Here is a 21,074-nt window from a genome sequence, read left to right on the forward strand (position 1 = left end):
GCTTGCCGGTAATCCTTTGATGTAAAAATTAACCTTTTCAAAAAATTTACGGCATGCGATTACGCAATTAATTTGCTATTTTTGTTTTTGTTCGCAAATGAGGGGAACGGGAGGTCGGGGCAGATATCGCCCGGGACCGTCGTCATGGCGACGGAAGGCGCTATCGGCGCGCGCCGCATCCAGACTCCTGCACGGCAGACGGGGCCCTGCAATCGCCGAGACCGCTTCGTCGCCTCAAAGCGTTTGAAATACGTTTCTTGACGTGACCAAAGCAGTTAGTGCATCATAATAACGCCTTTGACGAGCCCGCAGTGTGCGTAACACGGAACTAGTGTTCTCGAGCCAGTGTTCTATGTGTGTGTGAGTGTGTGCGATGCATTAGACCGTGTGCAATGTCGGGTGGTGGGACGAGTCTGTGACCGGACCGGCTGCAGGGGAGGGGCGGTTTTCACGCTTGATCATGCCTTTCGAATTGAGATCAGGTAAGATTTTCAGGAATACGAAACGTAAACTGCTCGCCGATAAAGGCGAGATTCGCTTGAGGAAAATCGTGAAGAACGTCTGAAAACTTTCACGTGCACTGTGGAAATTGAAAGGTTGCAAGTTGGCGTCATTGAACGTTGCGAACTAAGCGCTATGTTTTAAGTCGGTTAACTTTCTCAAAAAATCGTTTATTTTAATTCTTTTTCAGTGTCTTACGGTCTTCTGAGATAATACGTTGAAATGAATATTTATAATTCTGGAATGCATTCGTTTCGTTTGAAAAAAACAAATTATTTAATGACAAATTGAGATAGAGAAAAGTTTTTGAGCGATATAACGATTGGTTAGGTAATGTTAGGTAATAATGGCAGCGTTGTCAAATTTTTCTAATTTAGTCTATCTGAAGTTGTCTCATTTTTATATCTGGAGTGTCGATCTATTAAGAACAATGGACCAAAAATATAGTGTAGGTAAGTTTATTCGTGGTAATCGTTATTTTTGGATTCGAGTATGAAAATAAATGGAAACGGATGGCTAAGATTTTGACATGTGTGAAAAGTACTTTGTACGCACATATCTATGGTCTTGATGCAAGGGAATAGTTATACTATTACTTGAAACATTTATTCCTGGGGCGTATTGCTTTTACAAAATAATCAAATAAAATTATAAGTGTAGCTTTTTCGGATAAGAAATTGTTTGCGGTAAATTTAATTTGTTCTCTTATAAACCTTTTTAGTGAATATTAAGTATTTAAATTGAAAGATCGACGCGATATAGTAAGTACGGGTTTTTGATAAAATAAAAAAAGGAGGAGTGTCTTAATTCGTTCAATTTTTATATGGGTTTAAATGGAACTTTTTTTCAGGATTAGAGCAGTAGTTTGTGAGTTATCCTTAATAATGCATATAACTGACTTCGACTAAATTGATGTAATCCTCATGTACATATTTTCTTTGGAAGTCGATTTTCGTTTTTGCTAAAGCTTTGTAGGTACTATTATTTACATTCGTCTTGAATAATGTCCTGAGTATGTATGTTGTATGTTTATAATCATTCAATCTACATGCAATAAATTCTCTTCGAAAGTGTGTTTCAGGTCATTACGTCGCCATATTGTTGTTTAAACTAGCGGTTTAGTAGAAGTAATTTAAGCAAACGTTCGGTTGCTTCTCGACCGGCTATTCTTTTTAACTGTACAATTGGTACAACTGAAATCCTTGACATAATATTTGCGGACCTATTTTAAGGCAAAAATTAAGAAATGGTTAATACTTAAGCTTCAATATTTTTTTATTTTTATTGTTTAGATGGGTGGACGAGCTTACAGCCCAGCTGATGTTAAGTGGTTACTGGAGCCCATAGACATCCACAACGTAAATGCGCCACTCACCTTGAGATATAAGTTCTAAGGTCTCAAGTATAGTTACAACGGCTGCCCCACCCTTCAAACCGAAACGCATTACTGCTTCACGGCAGAAATAGGCGGAGTGGTGGTACCCACCCGCGCGGACTTACAAGAGGTCCTACCACCAGTAAATATACACTTATTCGGTGTATTATCTTTTTTCCTTTGGTTTTTGTTTGAAGTTTTTTGTTGTCTCGGCAAATCACAAATCACAGCAGCTACGAAGTGGTTTTCCATTAATATTACGGATTATTTGTTTGTTTTCCACTTTAAATTCTGTCTTGAATTCTTGCAAATAAGTAAATCGCTTTAGAACGGCAGAAGAGCTCTCGGCTTATCGGGTGCAAAATGGCCGGGGGAGCTTTAAGATCCAAAGTGAAACTGAAAGTCGCCGGCCACTTTGAAACTAAGGGTACTCGATTGTATGAGTTTTTTGATGTTGACATCAATCAGTTGATGTCGCTAGTGGCACACGTAAGTAATCTATGGTAGGGGCACAGCAAGACTGCTATATACTGCTGACGTCTCTTTTCATACTTTAAATGACAACATGTTATTATCATGGCGTTCAAGACATACCGTTAGACTTTGATACCGAAACACTATGCTACCTATTTATGCTATAGAGCTCGTTGTGCTTCTGTTTGAGGAATGTGGTAGCCATCATATAAAGTACTACCAGTCAGATTTCAGATTACGACTTCACATCTCAAGATCGGTGGCGGAACAATGAAACCTCTGGGCCCCAGTGCTAACTTAAATCCAGGTGGCCCTTGAGCTCATAGTAAGCTGTATGCAATAGATGAATAAGTCGTAGAAGAAAATTTACTCCAAAGGCAAATGAGTAGAAAAATTATGCATGGAAACGCACTGCAACGTAACGGTCGGTCGTAAGGAAGAACTCTGCTTCGATGCTAGTTGCTGCTGTGGTAGAAAGCAAATGACAGAATCATCTCAAATAAATTTTTAGAACACTCCGATATAATAGACTGTAAAAAAACACAGGGAGTACTAAAAATTTCATTTTTAACACATCCATCCCTTAATCGCAGGAGTTTTTTGGAATTTTTTTAAGTACTAAGTACATTATTTTCAAAATGTCTACGTGTTGTAGTATTTCTACCTATATTAAGTAGAGGCAGGCAGCATTATTTAAGCTCCACGCGCTCTGTCACAGACGCCACCGCGTAATCCGCGCATGTCGATTATTGCTGATCTAAATAAATGGTCGTGTGTTGTTACAGTAAGATCATTGAAACTACTCCCTTTTTTACTACACCTGCCGCTCATAGTCATATACAGTAAAAACATCTACAGTAAAGGCTCTTTATCTCTTTATTCGCGGGATATATATTCCGTAAATATGCTGCGAATACAGAAATCGTGAATATGTAAAAGCGCGTTTACCAAGGATATTCGGTTGGATACATCTATATTGGAATACTTTTTATTAAGGTGTATGTACCGATGCACCGATTAGGTCCGCGAATAACGAAATCTTTAGCCGCGAACATAGTAATTGAGTCACATTTTTTAAATTCGCGAGAACGCGAATGAAGGAAGCGCGAATAAGGAGCTGTAGGAAGCTCGGAATAGTCGCATTGCTAGAGACTAGTACACTGGGCATTTTATTTTTTCGGCCAAAGTGCAATTAAGTGGCACCTGTGACAGAGAAGTTGAGAGTCCGTTTATATGGTGTATGGTATGAACATGTGATGAGACGAAATGACAATGAAGTTGGTAAGAGAGTCTTAACTATGAATGTGGAAGGATATAGAGGAAGAGCTAGACCTAAGAAGAAATGGATGGATTGCGTGAAAGACGATTAGCAATTAAGCCTCAACCACTACCTTTGTGGACGCATTGTGGCTATTCTGATGCCGGCCACTGACATGCGCGCAAATATTCGTATGTTGTACGAATATTTGCGCGCATGTGAAGGGCCGTCAAACATTCATTCGCAAACCTAGCGGCTGTGCAAATGGGTTCGCATACTCAATTTGCGAACCCGTTTGCGCTTCCTCCTACACTTGTTTACGAATGGCTCACGAATTTCTCCTCCTGTTTAATTCGTCAATAGAACATTGAAGTGAAAAAGAGTTTTGAATTCTTTCCCAGACATCATTAACAGCCATGCTGTTTTTATGGGATTTCTTTTGATGAAGATACGCTACACAGTAGACGTCACGAATTATGAAAATGGCGATACGTCCGTTACCTTCGTAATCGTCGGCGCAACTAGGCAAACGAATGTGTGGGAGTCTACGCGAAGGTTCGCGGTTCGCGCGCTTTGATGACTGTTAAAAAACCGACACAGCTTGGAAAACCACGAATGCAGCGAAAACTTTGCATAATCATTTGCAAATGTCGTCCCACACTTGCGGGTTTGCGTATTCGTGCGCATGTGAGTGACCGGTGTGAGAACAACATAATTACGCATGTCACAATATTGTAGGGTAGATATAGGTAGGGTAGATTCTCGCACAAGCCCGCCGCCGTCGAGCGGGGGCCAGGGAGGCGGATCTCGCCCAAGCCCTGGCCCTCTAAGTGTTTCGGGTCCCCCTCATATGTCGGTCTGGGGCCCGGCGAAGGGGGCCTAAGAAGACGACGTGCAAGCTGCTTTGCACGCGTTTTACGCAAGAGCATCCGGGTGATGGAAGGCCGGCTATCCTCGACCCACGCTGGTTCTGACCCAGCGGGGTATTTCGTAGGATAACCCGTTCAAACCGGCGCCATCTAGGCGGGCTTCGGACAGCCTGCCGACTGAGAGGGCTGGTGGTCGTGGCGCCGACGATCGCTGGCCTGGCGTCCCGAGGGGGAGGGTGATGAGAGAGATGTGCTCCGCACTAAACGCTTCACTTTCCTCTCTTTGCCTCTTCATGAGTTCTGTCTCATGCGAGGTTTGGACGCGCCATCCCCAGTGGAGGGTGGGAGTCCGGCGATTTCCTCATGACCAAAAAAAAAAGGGTAGATTCTATGTTTTCCCCCTACCTACCTAGGCGGCACTGAAAATTTCGGGAATTATCGAAGTGACACAACATTACTATTTAAAAATGTATTTATTGCTTTTCGAAGTATTCTCCGCGAAATTTGACACATTTTTCCATACGATGATTTTCCATGATGCGGCGGTTGCAGTTCTCTTTACGGAGTTCAGAAACGACCTGTGGCAAACAAATGCTAGCATACCATTCTGCATTAACCGTTCTTTGTCCCTCAAGAGGAATAATCGTAACATGGCCGGTTTTGGAGACAAGCGTGGCCACCATTTTTTTTGCAACACTCCGTGAACGAACAATTTTTGTTGGCTTTAACTCATTTTCGAACACCCAAACTCGTGACTGGTTTTTTGTTTTGGGTTCGTACGCGTATATCCAGGATTCGTCACCTGATACAATGTTGTATACAGCATTTGAGGAACCTGCGTGGAATCTTTCGAGAGTTCTGACGCACCAAGTAACGCGAGCCGCTTTTTGCTCTTCACAGAGCGAATGCGGTATCCATCGGGAAAACAACTTTTTTACACCTAATTGTTCATGCAAGATTATTTGTATTTGACTCATGCCAATGTCTAAAGTTTCCTGAATTTCGCGGTATGTCACATGTCGATCTTCCTCAATCAGCTTACGCACAGCATCAACTTTTTCTTGGGTGACTGGAGTTTTTGGACGACCTTGACGGGGATCATCACTGAGCTTGACACGTCCACGTTGAAACTCAGCAAACCAGCGATAAATTGTGGTTTTGGATGGGGCTTCATCACCAAATGCAGAAATAATCCGGTCAACACACTGTTTTTGTGTTAAACCACTTCGAAAGTCATAATAAATCATCGCTCTTGAATTTTCTCGAGTCAATTCCATTTTCTCAACGACTAAACAAGTTTGACAAAACCTCGTGACAAGACCGAGAATCTTTTTTTAAATAAATAAATGGTATTCGATTTTTAAAACCAAGGAGTTTTCAATTAAAAAGATTTTAATATGACAGGACCAGTGGAAATATTCCATTCCCGATACTTTTAGTGCAGCCCTCGTAATCGCTGGTAGCCTCGAGAGGGACTATTTCAGCTTCTGATTTGGTAGGCCAGCTTAAATTATTAAATAAATAAGCAAATTGTTCATATCCTTTGAATCATTTGTTCAATGATATCTGAAATTCGATACCTTTGTATTCGTTTTTATGGAAAAACAAAAAAATTGTGTACAAGCCACTATCTCTTCTCCCAGGGTAGACAGCAAAATTTTTGCCTTATTCTCAGTTCTTGTTTCAGTGTGTTTTCCTATTGTAGGGGTGAAGTTTATAAATATTATGAAAGTTTGACTACAAGAGACTTCGAACGAGCTGTGTTATACGAGTATATTTGTAATTTAATGTTTCAACGCTTGTGCTATTAGCTTTTTTTTTGGGCAGCTTATAGTATCATAGTATATTAGAATGGAACCTGAATATGAGCAGTTTATTAAATTAGGTGTATTGTTAATCACCTTAAGCAGATTTACATAACGACAGTACATAACTAATGGTCGGTCTGATGCTGGTGTGCGCGTCACTCTGCAGGTGCCGGCGGAAGATCAGCACCGTAGTACTGATTGTTTCGTTATTGTTAGGCATTGCTGAGCCGGTAACCGTTTCCAAGCCTCGTTATTTTTCTTATTGCTACGCGCTGGGGTTCGGGATAAATGAAATTCTACCGAATTACAAGTTAACACTGTATTCAACACTTAGAACACTTAAAACACTTCACTATACTTTTAAAATTCTCAATTCGCTTCTTCCGCTTCGCTTCAGGTGATCCGTTTGCTGGTTTCGCTTTGAGTAGCTCCGGATATTAACTGACTAAGTGCCATCTCTGCCACGCTTTTATACCCGATACCACATCCCTAGAATTATCGAGAATATTCCACACATTTCTAGTATTGTGTTTCCCCTATCTGACAATAGATCGCGTTGTACTTCTCAAGCGTTCCAAGTCCTACTAGATTCTTCGATATTCGTTCGACTATTCGGCGATAGATGGCGTTACTCTTACCGGCGTAGCATTATCTTTGTTTTTATTTTTTGTACCTAATTTATGTTTCAAATAAATGTTTATTATTATTTACATCACTACTTACGGTATAACTACGTTGAAAAAAGTTTTTTTTTCTATCTCCTTGTTGAAAGCCTAAAGGACGCTACGCTACGCGTACCTACTACCTACTACTACTACTACGACTATGCGCGGACGGAGGAAAAATAAATCTAATTCTGCGGAAAACACTAATTACTGTGACCAAGCCGTTAAGGGAGGCGAGAAATATTCTAATTTATTTATTGTAATAAAAACCCACGATTCTCATCAGGTCCCAGCTCTTCATCACTTTATATTGAAGGTGCTGTAAGCTCGTTTACCCATTTACATAAACTAGAGGTCCCGCAGTAGTCGAAATTCGACTATAATTAATTGGAATTGTAAGTTTGTACACTATTATGATTGTATTTTATACTTCTATAATCAGAAATTTCGCCAAGACTACACTATAAAAAATATTAACAAAGACAAACAATATTTAATCTATTCTCAATTTGACCACCGACGTCAAGAACAAAAGTTTGACAATAAATAGTATGCATGCGTGTGTGCGTCAAATACATGGTATGTAGTGTGTGTAATGTTTTCTTTATTGATTTAATGTATCTTTTATGCATTATTAAAAAAAAATATTAGCATTGTGCACTTCTTCTCTATATTCTCTATAAGTGTGGAAAATTTCATACTCCTCCGTCCGCGCAATTTTCGTAAAAAGGGATACAAAGTTTTTGCTTCACGTATTAATATATAGATAAAACAAAGTGCAATCTTTAATTCATAAAAGCAGAGTAGTAAATACCTTCATCTAAAAATAAACAAGCGAAAAGTTTGAACAGTTTCCACTACCAATTTCATAGTTTGTAAATATATCGTATCCCAGAACAAACATTTCACGGTTATTCCTCGGGGATCCTCCGGGATTTTCCAACGATGGGATTGAGTAATGTGTTTTAGAATTCATTTTAACAATATATCAACCATCTACTTTAGTACAGCGTGAAAGTGAAATAAATCCCAAAAAATGTGTGTTTTATAACGGTGATAATTTGTAAATATTGAACTCTTTAATGTTAGCTTCAGGAGTCCTAGTTATGGCTCAAATTTTATTTCTTTTTTTATGTTTGTCAAAGCTGTAAATTCTTTTTAAATTACACCAGCCCTTTGGTTTGGATTTGGATTGGCACAATTTATTTCTTTTTTTTATTGACTCCCTAAACAGATACGACATCTTCAGGAGACAATGCAATTAAGAGTTTCATTCGTTCACACAATGAGTCCATTAACCTTAATTAGTTTGGTGATTGATTACAGAACGGTGTGATGGATGGCCTTAATTTCAGCGCAGAATCTCAACTTCTAATATTTTCAGTAATGTCATTAAAATTTGAATTGGTTAAAATTTAACCTTAATTTACTTTTAACTGCTAATTTTTATGTCTGCTATTGTCTTCAAATTAAGGTCATTGCGGGATCCAAGATAAAATAGTCTTCTCTCGGATATCTTGAACCTTACCATCGAGACTCTTATTCTTTGGTCGTCGCTGTGGATCCTGCAAAAAAATTAGAGTTATAATCGTGAGACAGCGGTCATTCAAAATAGGAATGTTATTATAGAAAACTAGAAGGAAAATCAATGCTTAGGTCTTATAAAGTTAAATAATAAAAATACCTTGGTGTTAAATAATTTAAAGTTTTGTCAAATAGACTTCTGAAAAATTTTAATTTTGTAGTATGCTTTAATTATACGGCAAAATATACAGTCCCGCTGCGCACTACTTGTTTGAAGCGATCTCATCCAGACAAATGATATAAAATAAAATAGTTATGAAAAAGAGTAGGAGGATACCCTGTCCACTGTAAATGTCGTAAAAAAAACCATTTTATTATGTACGTAGGTTTAGTGGCAGTTGAGATAAAACTACATAAATTTAGTTAAGATCCAGCTGACTCAAAAATTTTGGTTGGACTAGAGATGAGGGATATGACAATTTTTTAACCAAAGCGATTTTCATTGGGGATCAGACACATGCACATATAGTGTTCGCCTAAGCTAATGGAGACAGTGTAAAACTGGTCTTTCCATCCAATATAATCATTGCCTAATTACAATACATAAAAGAAAAATAACTCCAATCACGCATAGCTTTGATAAAGTAAAAATATTTACCACAAAAATATTCCAAAAGATAGTTAATTACCTATTAATATGAACAGGAACAATATGAAACTTAATAATGATCCGAACAAAGTTGTGATTCGCTCGCTCAATTTTCCTCAAAGATATGTCCGGTTGTTAATTTTCTTGTTAAGGAAGGATATCATATTTTTTGTGTGGTTACGATAAAATAATGCTTATGCTATGGCTTACTATGACTTAAAATTCCATAAAGTGTATTAGTTATTTCGTCAAGAAAATATTGGACAGTTTTTATTAGCCAAAATGGATGAGATGGGACAGAGATTTTAAACTAATTACCTTACAGCAAAAATCAGCCTCAGGATACCAGTGTGGTCTCGGACGTGCTAGAGATAGTAATTAGGGGTATTAGAAACAAAACTCGATCCGGCTCATAGAGTAGGAAAGAATTACTTTCGAGGCAACTCAGATTTCTGGATTTACTGGTGGTAGGACCCTTTGTAAGTCCACACGGGTAGGTACCACCACCCCGCCTATTTCTGCCGTGAAGCAGTAATGCGTTTCGGTTTGTAGGGTGGGGCAGCTGTTGTAACTATAGTGAGACCTTAGGACTTATCTCAAGGGGGGTGGCGCATTTACGTTGTGGATGTCTATGGGCTTCAGTAACCACTTAACACCAGGTGGGCTGTGAGCTCGTCCACCCATATAAGCAATAAATAAAAAAAAATCAGTTTCTAGTCCCAAAGTGGGCAACATCATCCGCATGGTTTCCACTTAATATGAGATGTAAATCAGCTTTTTGATGCTTGGAAAATGGGCGTGATCGCAAATGGGTCTCCTAATGCTTAAATATCTCGGAACAGTGCAAGTGTTATTTAGCCTACTGTCAAAACCCTTAATGAAAACGGCACTAATTATAAAGAAACCTGGCCACGTACGCACATCGGCGGTGTCCTTCAATAGGAATCTGTTATTTGGTTTCTTGATGTACCAAACATGGGCACATTAACGCTAAAACTAAGTCGTCTGTGAAGGATTTTGTTTATCATATAATTTAAAGGCTACCCATGCAGTTGTGCAGCACGCTCTGTGGGCTATACTGTGACCATGCTAATCTATGTCACTGTTTTGAATTAACTTAATGGTTTTCTGTAACCACTGCCGGCTCAGTAAGCGTGATTGTGCTGTGTATAAACTACAACCAGAGACAAAAAAAAATAAAAAATCTGTTTGGATTTCCTTGTAATACGGCCTGGGACGGGCCCCGGGGAATACCCCTACCCGGGCAGAAGGTCTTATAATTAAACCCAGCTTAGGTCTGTAATGCTAGCTGTCTTTTCGTCCAACGCTTGGCAGTCCACGCTCGTTATCACCCTAGGAAATGAAGTATATTTTTGTCTTTTTTTTTAATTGCCAGAATAAGGTTATACCACTTGTAGTACCATTCTAAAGGGATAGTTGTATTTCGTTACCATTGAAACTTCAACTTCTGGTTTCTGAGCAGGCATTCACATGTCTATCAAATACAGTCTTGCACGGGGTATAAGATATTTATACAATACGATAAAGATTATAAATACCGAACGTTTCTTGGGCGCATTAAGGTTTTCAATCCCTTGAACTATGCTTTTCCCTTCATAATTGGAGGGCTGTGTGCTAATCAACTCAACTACAGCAAAAAATATAATTGCATATATAAGTCTCCCGTACTTCAATTTTATCCAAATTCCATCGTGTTTCCACTGATCTACATAAGGGATACTCAAAGTTTTCCTAATAAACTGTTTACTTCCTCACAGCAATGACGTCAGTGCGTCTTTACTCATTGATCTATTTTTTTTTTCGGTAGATGAGAAAAGCAAATTGGATGATTCGATATTTCATCAAATCTAACCGGAATTGATCTTTGAGCGCGTTCGACGTTCAGCCATTAAGGTTAAGAAATAACTTGTACCTACAAGAGCTTGAGTTAGAAAAGATCAAACGTGAACGAAAATCGAGTAAGTGAAAGGAAATATGATATCGCGTTTTTGATCGTAGAAAAAAATGTGGGATGTTTTTACGCAGCCTCTATCTGCTCCGCTAACAAATTTGCTGCCTGGTAAACAGTGTAACGAAAGTAGATATTTCATTCCTTTGCTTTTGGAATGCTATAACAATTGTTACGTATTGATATCATTTGCCAGCTTTTGTTTGGTCGCGATTTTTGGAGCAGTTGGGTAGCCATGTGGAACGAAATCAATTAGCACGCAAGTAGTATGAAATTTACTAAAACCCCTATGTCATTAACTTCGTATAGCGTTATATATAGTGACCATGAAAGTATCATATAAGTGAATAAATTATTGGGAGTTCTCAACAAAGCGAAGCGGTATTTCATGTCTGGGTTAAGATTTCTGTCTTTTATCTTCTTTACAAAGCACAGCTCGGGGATTGCATGGGCTACGTCTCTCAAATACCAGCTACTTTCATTTGACTACAAACAGAAGACGACCGTTCGGATTGTCAATAACTCAGTTTGAATTACGTCTATTCAGCATTTTTGCGTGCTTGAGTATCAAACAAATAATCCTTTACAAATATAATATTGGTATGAATATTTCATATCACTTCTTATACTACATACGGTGATAGGATATTCCAAACTTGCTCATCTTGAAACAATGTTAAGTTTACCTATCATTATCGTTTCCTGTAAGCCCTAATTAGGGAAGGCACTTATTAAACATATCATAGTTCATCATTTGTTCTGGCTTGTAAAATTAGTGAAAGATATTTTACCAGTTTCAGACAGACACTAAACTAGTAATGCAGACATAACCTTTCATTCTGATTTTATGACAGAAGAGAGTACACGTGCTCTCAATGTTCCTACTCATTAAATCTCCCTAGCGAGATTTGAATGAAGCTGGGAAGTCAGAGAAAACGTCATAACCGTGCAACACTCATAAGTACGTGACCTATTAAACATGGTAGGGTTATACTAAGGAGGGGGTTCAAGTAATAACATCACCCTGTAGACCTGGAGGTCGTACGCTAACGATTTATCAGAGGTCGGGTAGTTTGAACAGATATGTTTGGAGAGCTGCCAAACTGTAGGATCGATTTAAGACTGCACTGTGAAGTTGTGTGTGTTTATTTTGAATGGGCCAAAATTGCAAGTTTCTAGGTATCGGCTTGGCTCTGCTTCTGGTTTTAAGCAGCGGCTTGTCTCTGCCCCTGGCATTGCTAACGTCTATGAGCGACGGTGACCACTCACCGACAGGTGAGAACAACCATGCTCGTCTGCCTACAAGGGCAATAAAAAAAGTTAACTTTTTATTGTTATTATTTTAATTTTTATGAAATCTCCCAAATAATAATCGTAGTATTCCGGGGTTCCTTGAAGCTTAGTGTTCATTATTTTCAGAACTGAGCATTATAAAATGATACAGGATGGTATAAAATTTAAATTTAGAGTCGATAAGGGTTCCGTCACTTCTTCACTTTGTTGATTAAATGCTTGTTTTTTTTTTTTGTCTTCTTTAAATATCTTCAATGCAAGACAAAACTTCAAAATGGATTCCGTTGATCATCTAGAACGAATCCAATTAGCAATTTTGACTGCCCATTTCACGATTAACTTACGACGATTTTAAAATCCGGCTTATAATTAATAAACTAATAAGCTTCACACAGTCGAATGAACTGATTCTTACATTACCAGTTCTAGACGCTAGCAATCTTTCGATTTTTTAACCCATTACCTAGACTAACGAAATAGCGTGTGTTTGGTTTTTTATCTTTATACTAGGGACCCGCCCTCGCTTCGCTTCGGAAACATTAAAACACACATGAAACCAAAAAAAAAAAATTAAAAAAATTTTTTAAAAAGTAGCCTATGTTCATCAGGGACAATGTCGGCTTCTAATGGCAAAAGATTTTTTCAAATCGGTCCAGTAGTTTCGGAGCCTATTCGAAACAAACAAACAAACAAATCTTTCCTCTTTATAATATTAGTATAGATATAGATAAAGACTCATTTTTATTCATAGAAACAGGATATCTCACGTAATTAGGTAAAGACCACCTTTTCACAAATCTTTATAAAAATAAATTTCTTTGTATTATATTATTGTCATTATGAAAACTAACACGTCGCCTTCGCGTAGTTTTCTTTGTTTCAACATTACAATGAATTTAATTTTTAATTGTGATAGAGTGTCATGTGAGCCCACACAATACCACCACTCTGCTTATTTCTGCCGTGATTCAATGCGTTTCGGTATGAAGGGTGGGGCAACCGTTATACTATTAAAACTAATACCTTACACCTCACAAGGTGGGTGACGGTATTAACTTTGTAGACTTCTATGGGCTCCAGTAATCAGTTAGCATCAGGCGGGCCGTCCTGTCCTGTCAGCTCGTCCATCATCTAAGCAATAAAAGGAAATCTACCACTGGATCAGAATCGTGACCCACCGAGAAGATCCGGCGAGAAACTTAGTGCGCGTGTTGTTGTTCGGAGCTTTTAAGGTTATTACGAAATTGTCGTTAACAAAATTCAGACATCCGACAAAAATCTTGTGTTCTATGATGGCTGCCGTCACACACGCAATATCTATCTATATGTATAAAAATGAATTGCTGTTCGTTAGTCTCGCTAAAACTCGAGAACGGCTGGACCGATTTGGCTAATTTTGGTCTTGAATGATGTGTGGAAGTCCAGAGAAGGTTTAAAAGGTAGATAAATATAAAAATGCTCGGAATTAAATAAAAATGAACATTTTGTTTTTTCTTTGATGTGTCCCCCGTCGAACGGATTCCTTTTGTTTGTTTTAAGTTTATTTTATACAAAAGCTTAGGTCTTTTATTTATCGATTGAGGCACTACGAAGTCTGCCGGGTCAGCTAGTTATTAATAAAAAGTAATTTCAGGAAACATCGACGCTCCTAAACTATAACAAACCATGCATACATTCGTGGAGAAAAGCGGATGGTATTAATTTGAGAAACTGGAGACGTTCCCTGACGCTTGTTTTGTCATAGTGAAACAAGATTGCTGCATGCTTATAATGCATGCTATTATTTGATGCTGAAATAAAACAATTTAAGTTAAGCAGTAAATTAATTAACTATACTTGAGAACTTAGAACTTATATCTCGAGGTGGGTGGCGCATTTACGTTGTAGATGTCTATGGGCTCCAGTAACCGCTTAACACCAGGTGGGCTGTGAGCTCGTCCACACATATAAGCAATAAAAAAATATATATATTCTCGTTGGATAAACAGCAAAACCCAATTTCAGTGACATGGTTTTATTAGGACGAAGAAGTCAAAGAAATATTTCTTATTCATCGACTAGTGTTAGTCTGAAACACGCGTGCGACTGTAAAGTGATGCTATTATACAATAATGCGACACGTAGATAAAATAGAAACCTATACTTTTAAGACTTAGCGCTAATTTCGTTCTACATAAGTTTAGTAAAAAAGCGCCCGTTTGAGATCGAAGTTTGATCTCTGTGTGTGTATAAATAGTATTTCGTAACCTATGTTGTGTGTATGATGTGTTAATTCTTGAAAAAAAAAATTACATTTCACGATCAATTTAAAAAAGAATATCTATATTCTTCGATTTTAACGATATTGCTTTTGGTTTAGCGAATCAAATTTGCTTTGAGTTGAGTCAAAATAATTTTCTGACATTACTTTTGACTATTATTTTTAACAATTTCAAAAAGATCTCTTCTGTTCGTAGAACGTTCTGTAAATGAAAATACGAGACCTTTTGAATATTTTGAATTATCGCTTTGTGAATACAGCATTTCAAAGTAATATGCAGGTAACTAAAGTTATGTGTGTATATCTAAAAATACATGTTTATTGTTAGGTATATATAAGTACATAATACAAGTTCCGAGGATATCACATAAATCTATACAAATATTATAAAGAGGAAAGATTTGTTTGTTTGTTTCGAATAGGCTCCGAAACTACTGGACCGATTTGAAAAATTCATTTTCCATTAGAAGCCGACATTGTCCCTGATGAAGATAGGCAATTAGATAATAGTATCTCAGATATAATTAACTGGATTTATTTTAATAATAATTTTAGATAATTATTCAATTGACTCCGTTGGCTCCACCCATCTGGTGACGTCGATCGCACCACCATTCCGTTGTGGTGGGGCGATCACACAATATATATTCAAGCACATCGAGGACGGTTTGATATACAAACTGTATAACATGGGAGTGCCAGACAGACTCGTGCTCATCATACGAGACTACTTGTCGAACCGTTCGTTCCGATATCGAGTCGAGGGAACGCGTTCCCGGCCCCGTCACGTCACAGCCGGAGTCCCGCAAGGCTCCGCCCTCTCCCCGTTACTATTTAGTTTGTATATCAATGATATACCCCGGTCTCCGGAGACCCATCTGGCGCTCTTCGCCGATGACACCGCCATCTACTACTCGTGTAGGAAGAAGGCGTTGCTTCATCGACGACTTCAGACCGCAGCTACCACCATGGGACAGTGGTTCCGGAAGTGGCGCATCGACATCAACCCCGCGAAAAGCACAGCGGTGCTCTTCAAAAGGGGTCGCCCTCCGAACACCACGCTGAGCATCCCCCTCCCGACTAGGCGCGTCAACACCTCCGCCCCCGCCATTCGCCCAATCACGATGTTCGACCAGCCCATACCGTGGGCCCCGAAGGTCAAATATTTAGGCGTCACCCTCGACAGTAGGATGACATTCCGCCCCCACATCACGACGGTACGCGACCGTGCCGCCTTCATTCTAGGACGTCTCTACCCGATGATATGTAGCCTAAGTAAAATGTCCCTTAGAAATAAGGTGACACTCTATAAAACTTGCATACGCCCCGTCATGACCTATGCAAGTGTAGTGTTCGCTCACGCGGCCCGCACTCACTTAAAATCATTCCAAATTATTCAATCCCGTTTTTGCAGGATAGCCGTCGGAGCCCCGTGGTTCGTCAGGAACGTCGACCTCCATGGCGACCTGGACTTAGAGTCCATCAGTAAGTATCTACAGTCGGCGTCGATGCGCCACTTCGATAAAGCGGCACGACGCGAGAACCCTCTCATCGTGGCCGCCGGTAACTACATTCCCGATCCTGCGGACAGAATGGAAAGCAGTCGACGTCGCCCAAAACACGTCATCTCGGATCCTCCCGATCCACTAACGGTGCTTTTAGGTACTTCAAGCACCGGTCACCGTTCTCGTCGAACCCGTCGCTTGCGACGAAGGGCTCGACGAGTAAATTAACTCTCAGACACAGCCCACTGAGTTTCTCGCCGGATCTTCTCAGTGGGTCGCGTTTCCGATCCGGTGGTAGATTCTGCGAAGCACGGCTCTTGCTAGGGTTCGTGTTAGCAACGTCATCAGGTTTGAGCCCCGTGAGCTCACCTACAAAAGTTAGGGTTACGCTGATATAGCCTCTCAAGGCTATCAGCTTAGGTAGGAAAAAAAAAAAAAATAGCATTCATTCTAGGCAGAGAGTTGAAAGTGTAAACACGATCACTGCAAATTACTCTGGTAGTGAAAAGTGGAAATAAATACAAGTTAGTGCAAAGTGACGTATTATTTAATTCCTGCTGACCTAAGCCCTTTATTATAATATTGGAAAAAAATATTTTCATAGTTATGCATTGTTCCCCTGAACTTTAATAGAGTGATGGATAACAAAGCGAAGAAGCTCTGTTAGTTTTAGTCTCAAACATTTTAATATCACCGTATTGCATGTGAGACTGTTTTTCTTTGGTAGATTTTTCATCACCAGTATTGATTGAGCAATTTATTTTTTAAGAATCGAATCACTTAGACGACTTGAAGAGAAATCGATTATAAAACTACTTGGAGTTCGTGATGTTTTGTTTCTACGATAGCTGGTCCTTACCGAATTGCACATGACAAGAAATAAGCTGCCCGGTCGCATGTAAGAAAAAAATGGACATTTGGCTCCGTTCCAAAAATTAAGTCTTTTCAAGGTCGACAAAGCTTAGTAGAGCGCTAGAGACCGAGGCTTCTGTGACGCAACGCAATACTTATACATCAAATTGAGTTACGACCTCTGAACGATTCTGTTTTATATCTCCGAAGAAAACAATGAACGTCGCTTGAGGAAAAATATGATTTCGAATTCTTAGAAACCGACAAACTAAATTGGAAAATAATTATTATTTTCTGACATTTGAAGTAGTAATAATAATTTAAGTGCACGTTTAATAATTTCGTGTTTCATGATTGTGATTATTATGACTATACCTGCTCGTTATAATACTTAACTAACTTAAGAATACTCAAAAGAACGTGTCAGAAGAAGCAATTAAAAAAAAAAAAAATGGGTGGCGCATTTACGTTGTGGATGTCTATGGGCTCCAGTAACCACTTAACACCAGGTGGGCGGTGAGTTCGTCCACCCACTTAAACAATAAAAAAATATTTAGACATTGAGAATAGTGCGCACAATATAAAGTTATTTCGTTTATCCAGACGCACGTGAATGTATTTAAATTAGTTGTAAAAATTTTTAGGGTACTAAAAGTACCATTGCAACGTTATTAGCTTAGGGAAGATAGAAAAACAAAGTTTACGGATGGAAAAACGGAAGTTCTATAAAATCACGGTCGGCTGGACCTTTTCCACTTGGCTTGCGACTCTTGTATATTTTGAGACTTACTATTTCGAATACTTGTACCACCGAAGCTAAGTTTGCAACGTGGATGTGCTAAATAGATATTAACAATTTAAATGTTCACGATTGACTTCCACGGTGAAGGAATAACATCGTGTAATAAAAATCAAACCCGCAAAATTATAATTTGCGTAATTACTGGTGGTAGGACCTCTTGTGAGTCCGCGCGGGTAGGTACCACCGCCCTGCCTATTTCTGCCGTGAAGCAGTAATGCGTTTCGGTTTGAAGGGTGGGGCAACCGTTGTAAGTATACTTGATACTTTAGAACCCATATCTCAAGGTAGGTGGCGCAATTACGTTGTAGATGTCTATGGGCTCAAATAACTACTTAACACAAAAAAAAACTTTGAAGTTAAACATTTCTCACGTCAAGAATTATGCATAGATAGAATTTCAAGTGACGCTTAGTTTATCAGTTCCGACAGATCAAGGTATTAGGTAGTAAGATTTACGTTCTTATTTCATGAGGATGTTTCCCTAGCGCTATGATGCTACGCTATATGCTTCTTCAAACGAGGTTTGTGGAGAGAACTTAACGGTAGGCAGCAGCCTATCTCTGCCCCTGGCATTGCTGACGTCCAATCGCTCACCATCAGGTGGGCCGTATGCTTTTTTTGCCTACAAGGGCCATCAAAAAAAAGTTTTTTAGTATCACAAATAATGTTCTGTTAAAAATATGCCTAGCCGTTGTTTTAATTATAATCAGTACCTAAAATTACCACATCTATTTAGTTAGGGATCCGAAATGAAAGCTTACTGACCCATGCTGAAAATAGCAACGGTAATGTTTCGTGTCATAAACCGTTCCATTTTTGGCGTCCATTTTTAGTAAATTCCACCTTCAAGACTGAGTTTTCCTCTCGTAAATTGCGACACGTTTGTGAAAATGGGCGCACTGGGAAATGCATTTTGATTGAAACTCTCTCAGTATAATGAATACTGTGAAGCTATGCGGCTTCGTAAATTGAAAAGTTTCAAGAAATAATAAATTTATTTTTCGATCATACAATTTTCACATTCAATAAGAAATTTCAAAAATTCTTTATTTTATTCTGTGTTGTTATATGTATTAACACTTTTGCACCAGTTACCTCAAAAGAATAAGAATTCGACTTACAAGTTGTAGACAGTACTCGCAATGTAAATTATTGCATTAATTTATTATAATAATATGCAATAATACGCGTGGTTGCGAAATATAGAAGGTAACCAAAAAGATCACGCAGCCGATTCAGGTTTTCATCAACAGCTATTTGCTGGAAATACTTCGCATTTTCTAGCCTAAAAGATATCTAAGACCGATCGTGATGGCGATACTGTTGAAGCCCTCTATTCAACTTGGAGATCTTAGGATTTAAGGTCCTAAGATACGATAACTTAGTCCAAGCGATAATAAGCGAAATCCCGCCACGCCCCGTTGTGACTATCGCTAACTGTATGACAAACACGGATTTGCAAAAACCTTTGATTATATACACGTCAAAAACGGTAAAGGTAGAGCGTAGGTAAAGCGTCGATGGTATTTCAACAATATTTTTTTTGACGGCTGTCACAGCGCTGCGTAACATTTACTTTTTTCAAAGCCAGGTATTGCGTAACCAAAAGTATCTTCAGCAGTGCATTGTCAAAGATAGGTTTACTAGGTAATACTTATCTAATTAAAGCTGGTGCTTTGATAGAAAGGCGTGGAACCCTCTCAAAACATCCTTCTTCTGAGCTGCTGAGAATCTTGAGCGTAAAAATTCAAAAACAGTATTCTTAGTATCCTTGAAAGGCTAAGTCACAAAATACCGATCTTTATTGCTTGAAGAAATGTTTTACCGCAATATTTCAAGATTTATTGAAATTGCTTCTCCGAGTGAAAACGATAAATTGGCTTTCGTTTCAATTCCTTCCAATACGTCAGGCGGACCGCAAAGATTTTCATTTTGACCTATTTGTTTTGACAGAAGGTTGTGTCACCAATTTATTTACATTCACATAAACTTACTTCGCTTACCCGGAGAGTATTTTTCAATATAACCTACGATTTTTGTTATAAAATTAAACAATTGAATAATCTATTTTAAATAAATAAAAATTTTAAAGTATTTTCAATAAGTCGATTGGCTTAAGCTAAAAAATACTAGGTATTTAATATTAAAAATACTAGGCGTATTTGTAAAACACTAGCCGACCGAATAGCCTTTGTCCCGTCTTTGTAACCGACAGGCGAATTCTCAAGCTATGCCTTATTTAAAGTAATAAAGCTAAGACTATCATTATCAAAACGGAACTTTTTTAAAGTGAAACTTCTATAAAATCGTTGTGATTTCAAACTACATGAAACGAAAAAATAAGTCCATAGCTTAATACGTAAAGTCGTATTCTAATCATGCGAAAATGATTATTTTATCTTTCTTAATTATATATAAGTATAGAGATGACAAATTTTACTGATAATGCTAGTACATAACTGATAATGCTTGTACTGGTGGTAGGACCTCTTGTGAGTCCGCGCGGGTAGGTACCACCACCCTACCTATTTCTGCCGTCAAGCAGTAATGCGTTTCGGTTTGAAGGGTGGGGCAACCGTTTAACTATACTGAGACGTTAGAACTTATATCTCAAGGTCCATACATCTAAGCAATAAAAAAAGTTGATTCGGTTAGATTTGTAACATATTTTTTTTAATTACCCATCAGCTTTCACGTTTAGAGCGAAACAACGAAAAATACATACCGCTGTATACGAATTGTCTAAACAATTCTTAAAATTGCAATATTTCTTTTAGTATTCACATTTAGTAATGCTCGTAATTGCATCGAACGAACCGCTTACAGCGTTCCCGCATGGCAATAAACAAGCCACCCCGATGTTTATTACATACGAACTCACCTAATTATTTTCAAGCAAATTTACAACCCGACCATTTAATCTAAGTTCGCCCAAGTCGAGCTACAGATTACTGCCTCGCATTAACTTCGCGCGCCGAAAACTGAATTCCGGCTAACTACACACGTACATTAAACGACAGCTCTAGCATACTATAAGGCACATTTTCACTAATCATCTTTAAGAAAATAATAAAAAAAACACTATATCGCTATCTTTTTTTCTTCCTCAAAAAGTATCCCTGCCAGCAAGAAAGATTAAATCGCTTAATGGAATAGTAAGATTGAGAAGGATATTGAATCAAATATTTCAATAGCGTTAGGTAAAGCTTTAGTAAACAATATTTAAATAGAAGCGGAACCTTTAAAGTGTTATTTTCCAGTTTGTCTACT

At 38.5% G+C, this 21,074-nt stretch overlaps 1 protein-coding gene across 7 annotated transcripts in view; it reads left to right on the forward strand.

Annotated features, from left to right (window-relative positions):
* The first annotated feature begins 203 nt into the window (after nt 1–203).
* The window catches only part of LOC114251302 (uncharacterized), a 245,276-nt gene continuing 224,405 nt past the window's right edge, over nt 204–21,074 (forward strand). For all 7 annotated transcript variants that reach the window (XM_089739405.1, XM_089739413.1, XM_089739434.1 and 4 more), the window contains exon 1: nt 204–482. In XM_089739405.1, the coding sequence (XP_089595531.1) occupies nt 461–482 (22 nt within the window). In that variant the 5' untranslated portion in view covers nt 204–460. The remainder of the gene's footprint in view (nt 483–21,074) is intronic.

The sequence above is a fragment of the Bombyx mandarina genome, chromosome 03 (genome assembly GCF_030267445.1).
Source record: "Bombyx mandarina strain Sakado chromosome 03, ASM3026744v2".
Taxonomy (NCBI): Eukaryota; Metazoa; Arthropoda; class Insecta; order Lepidoptera; family Bombycidae; genus Bombyx; species Bombyx mandarina.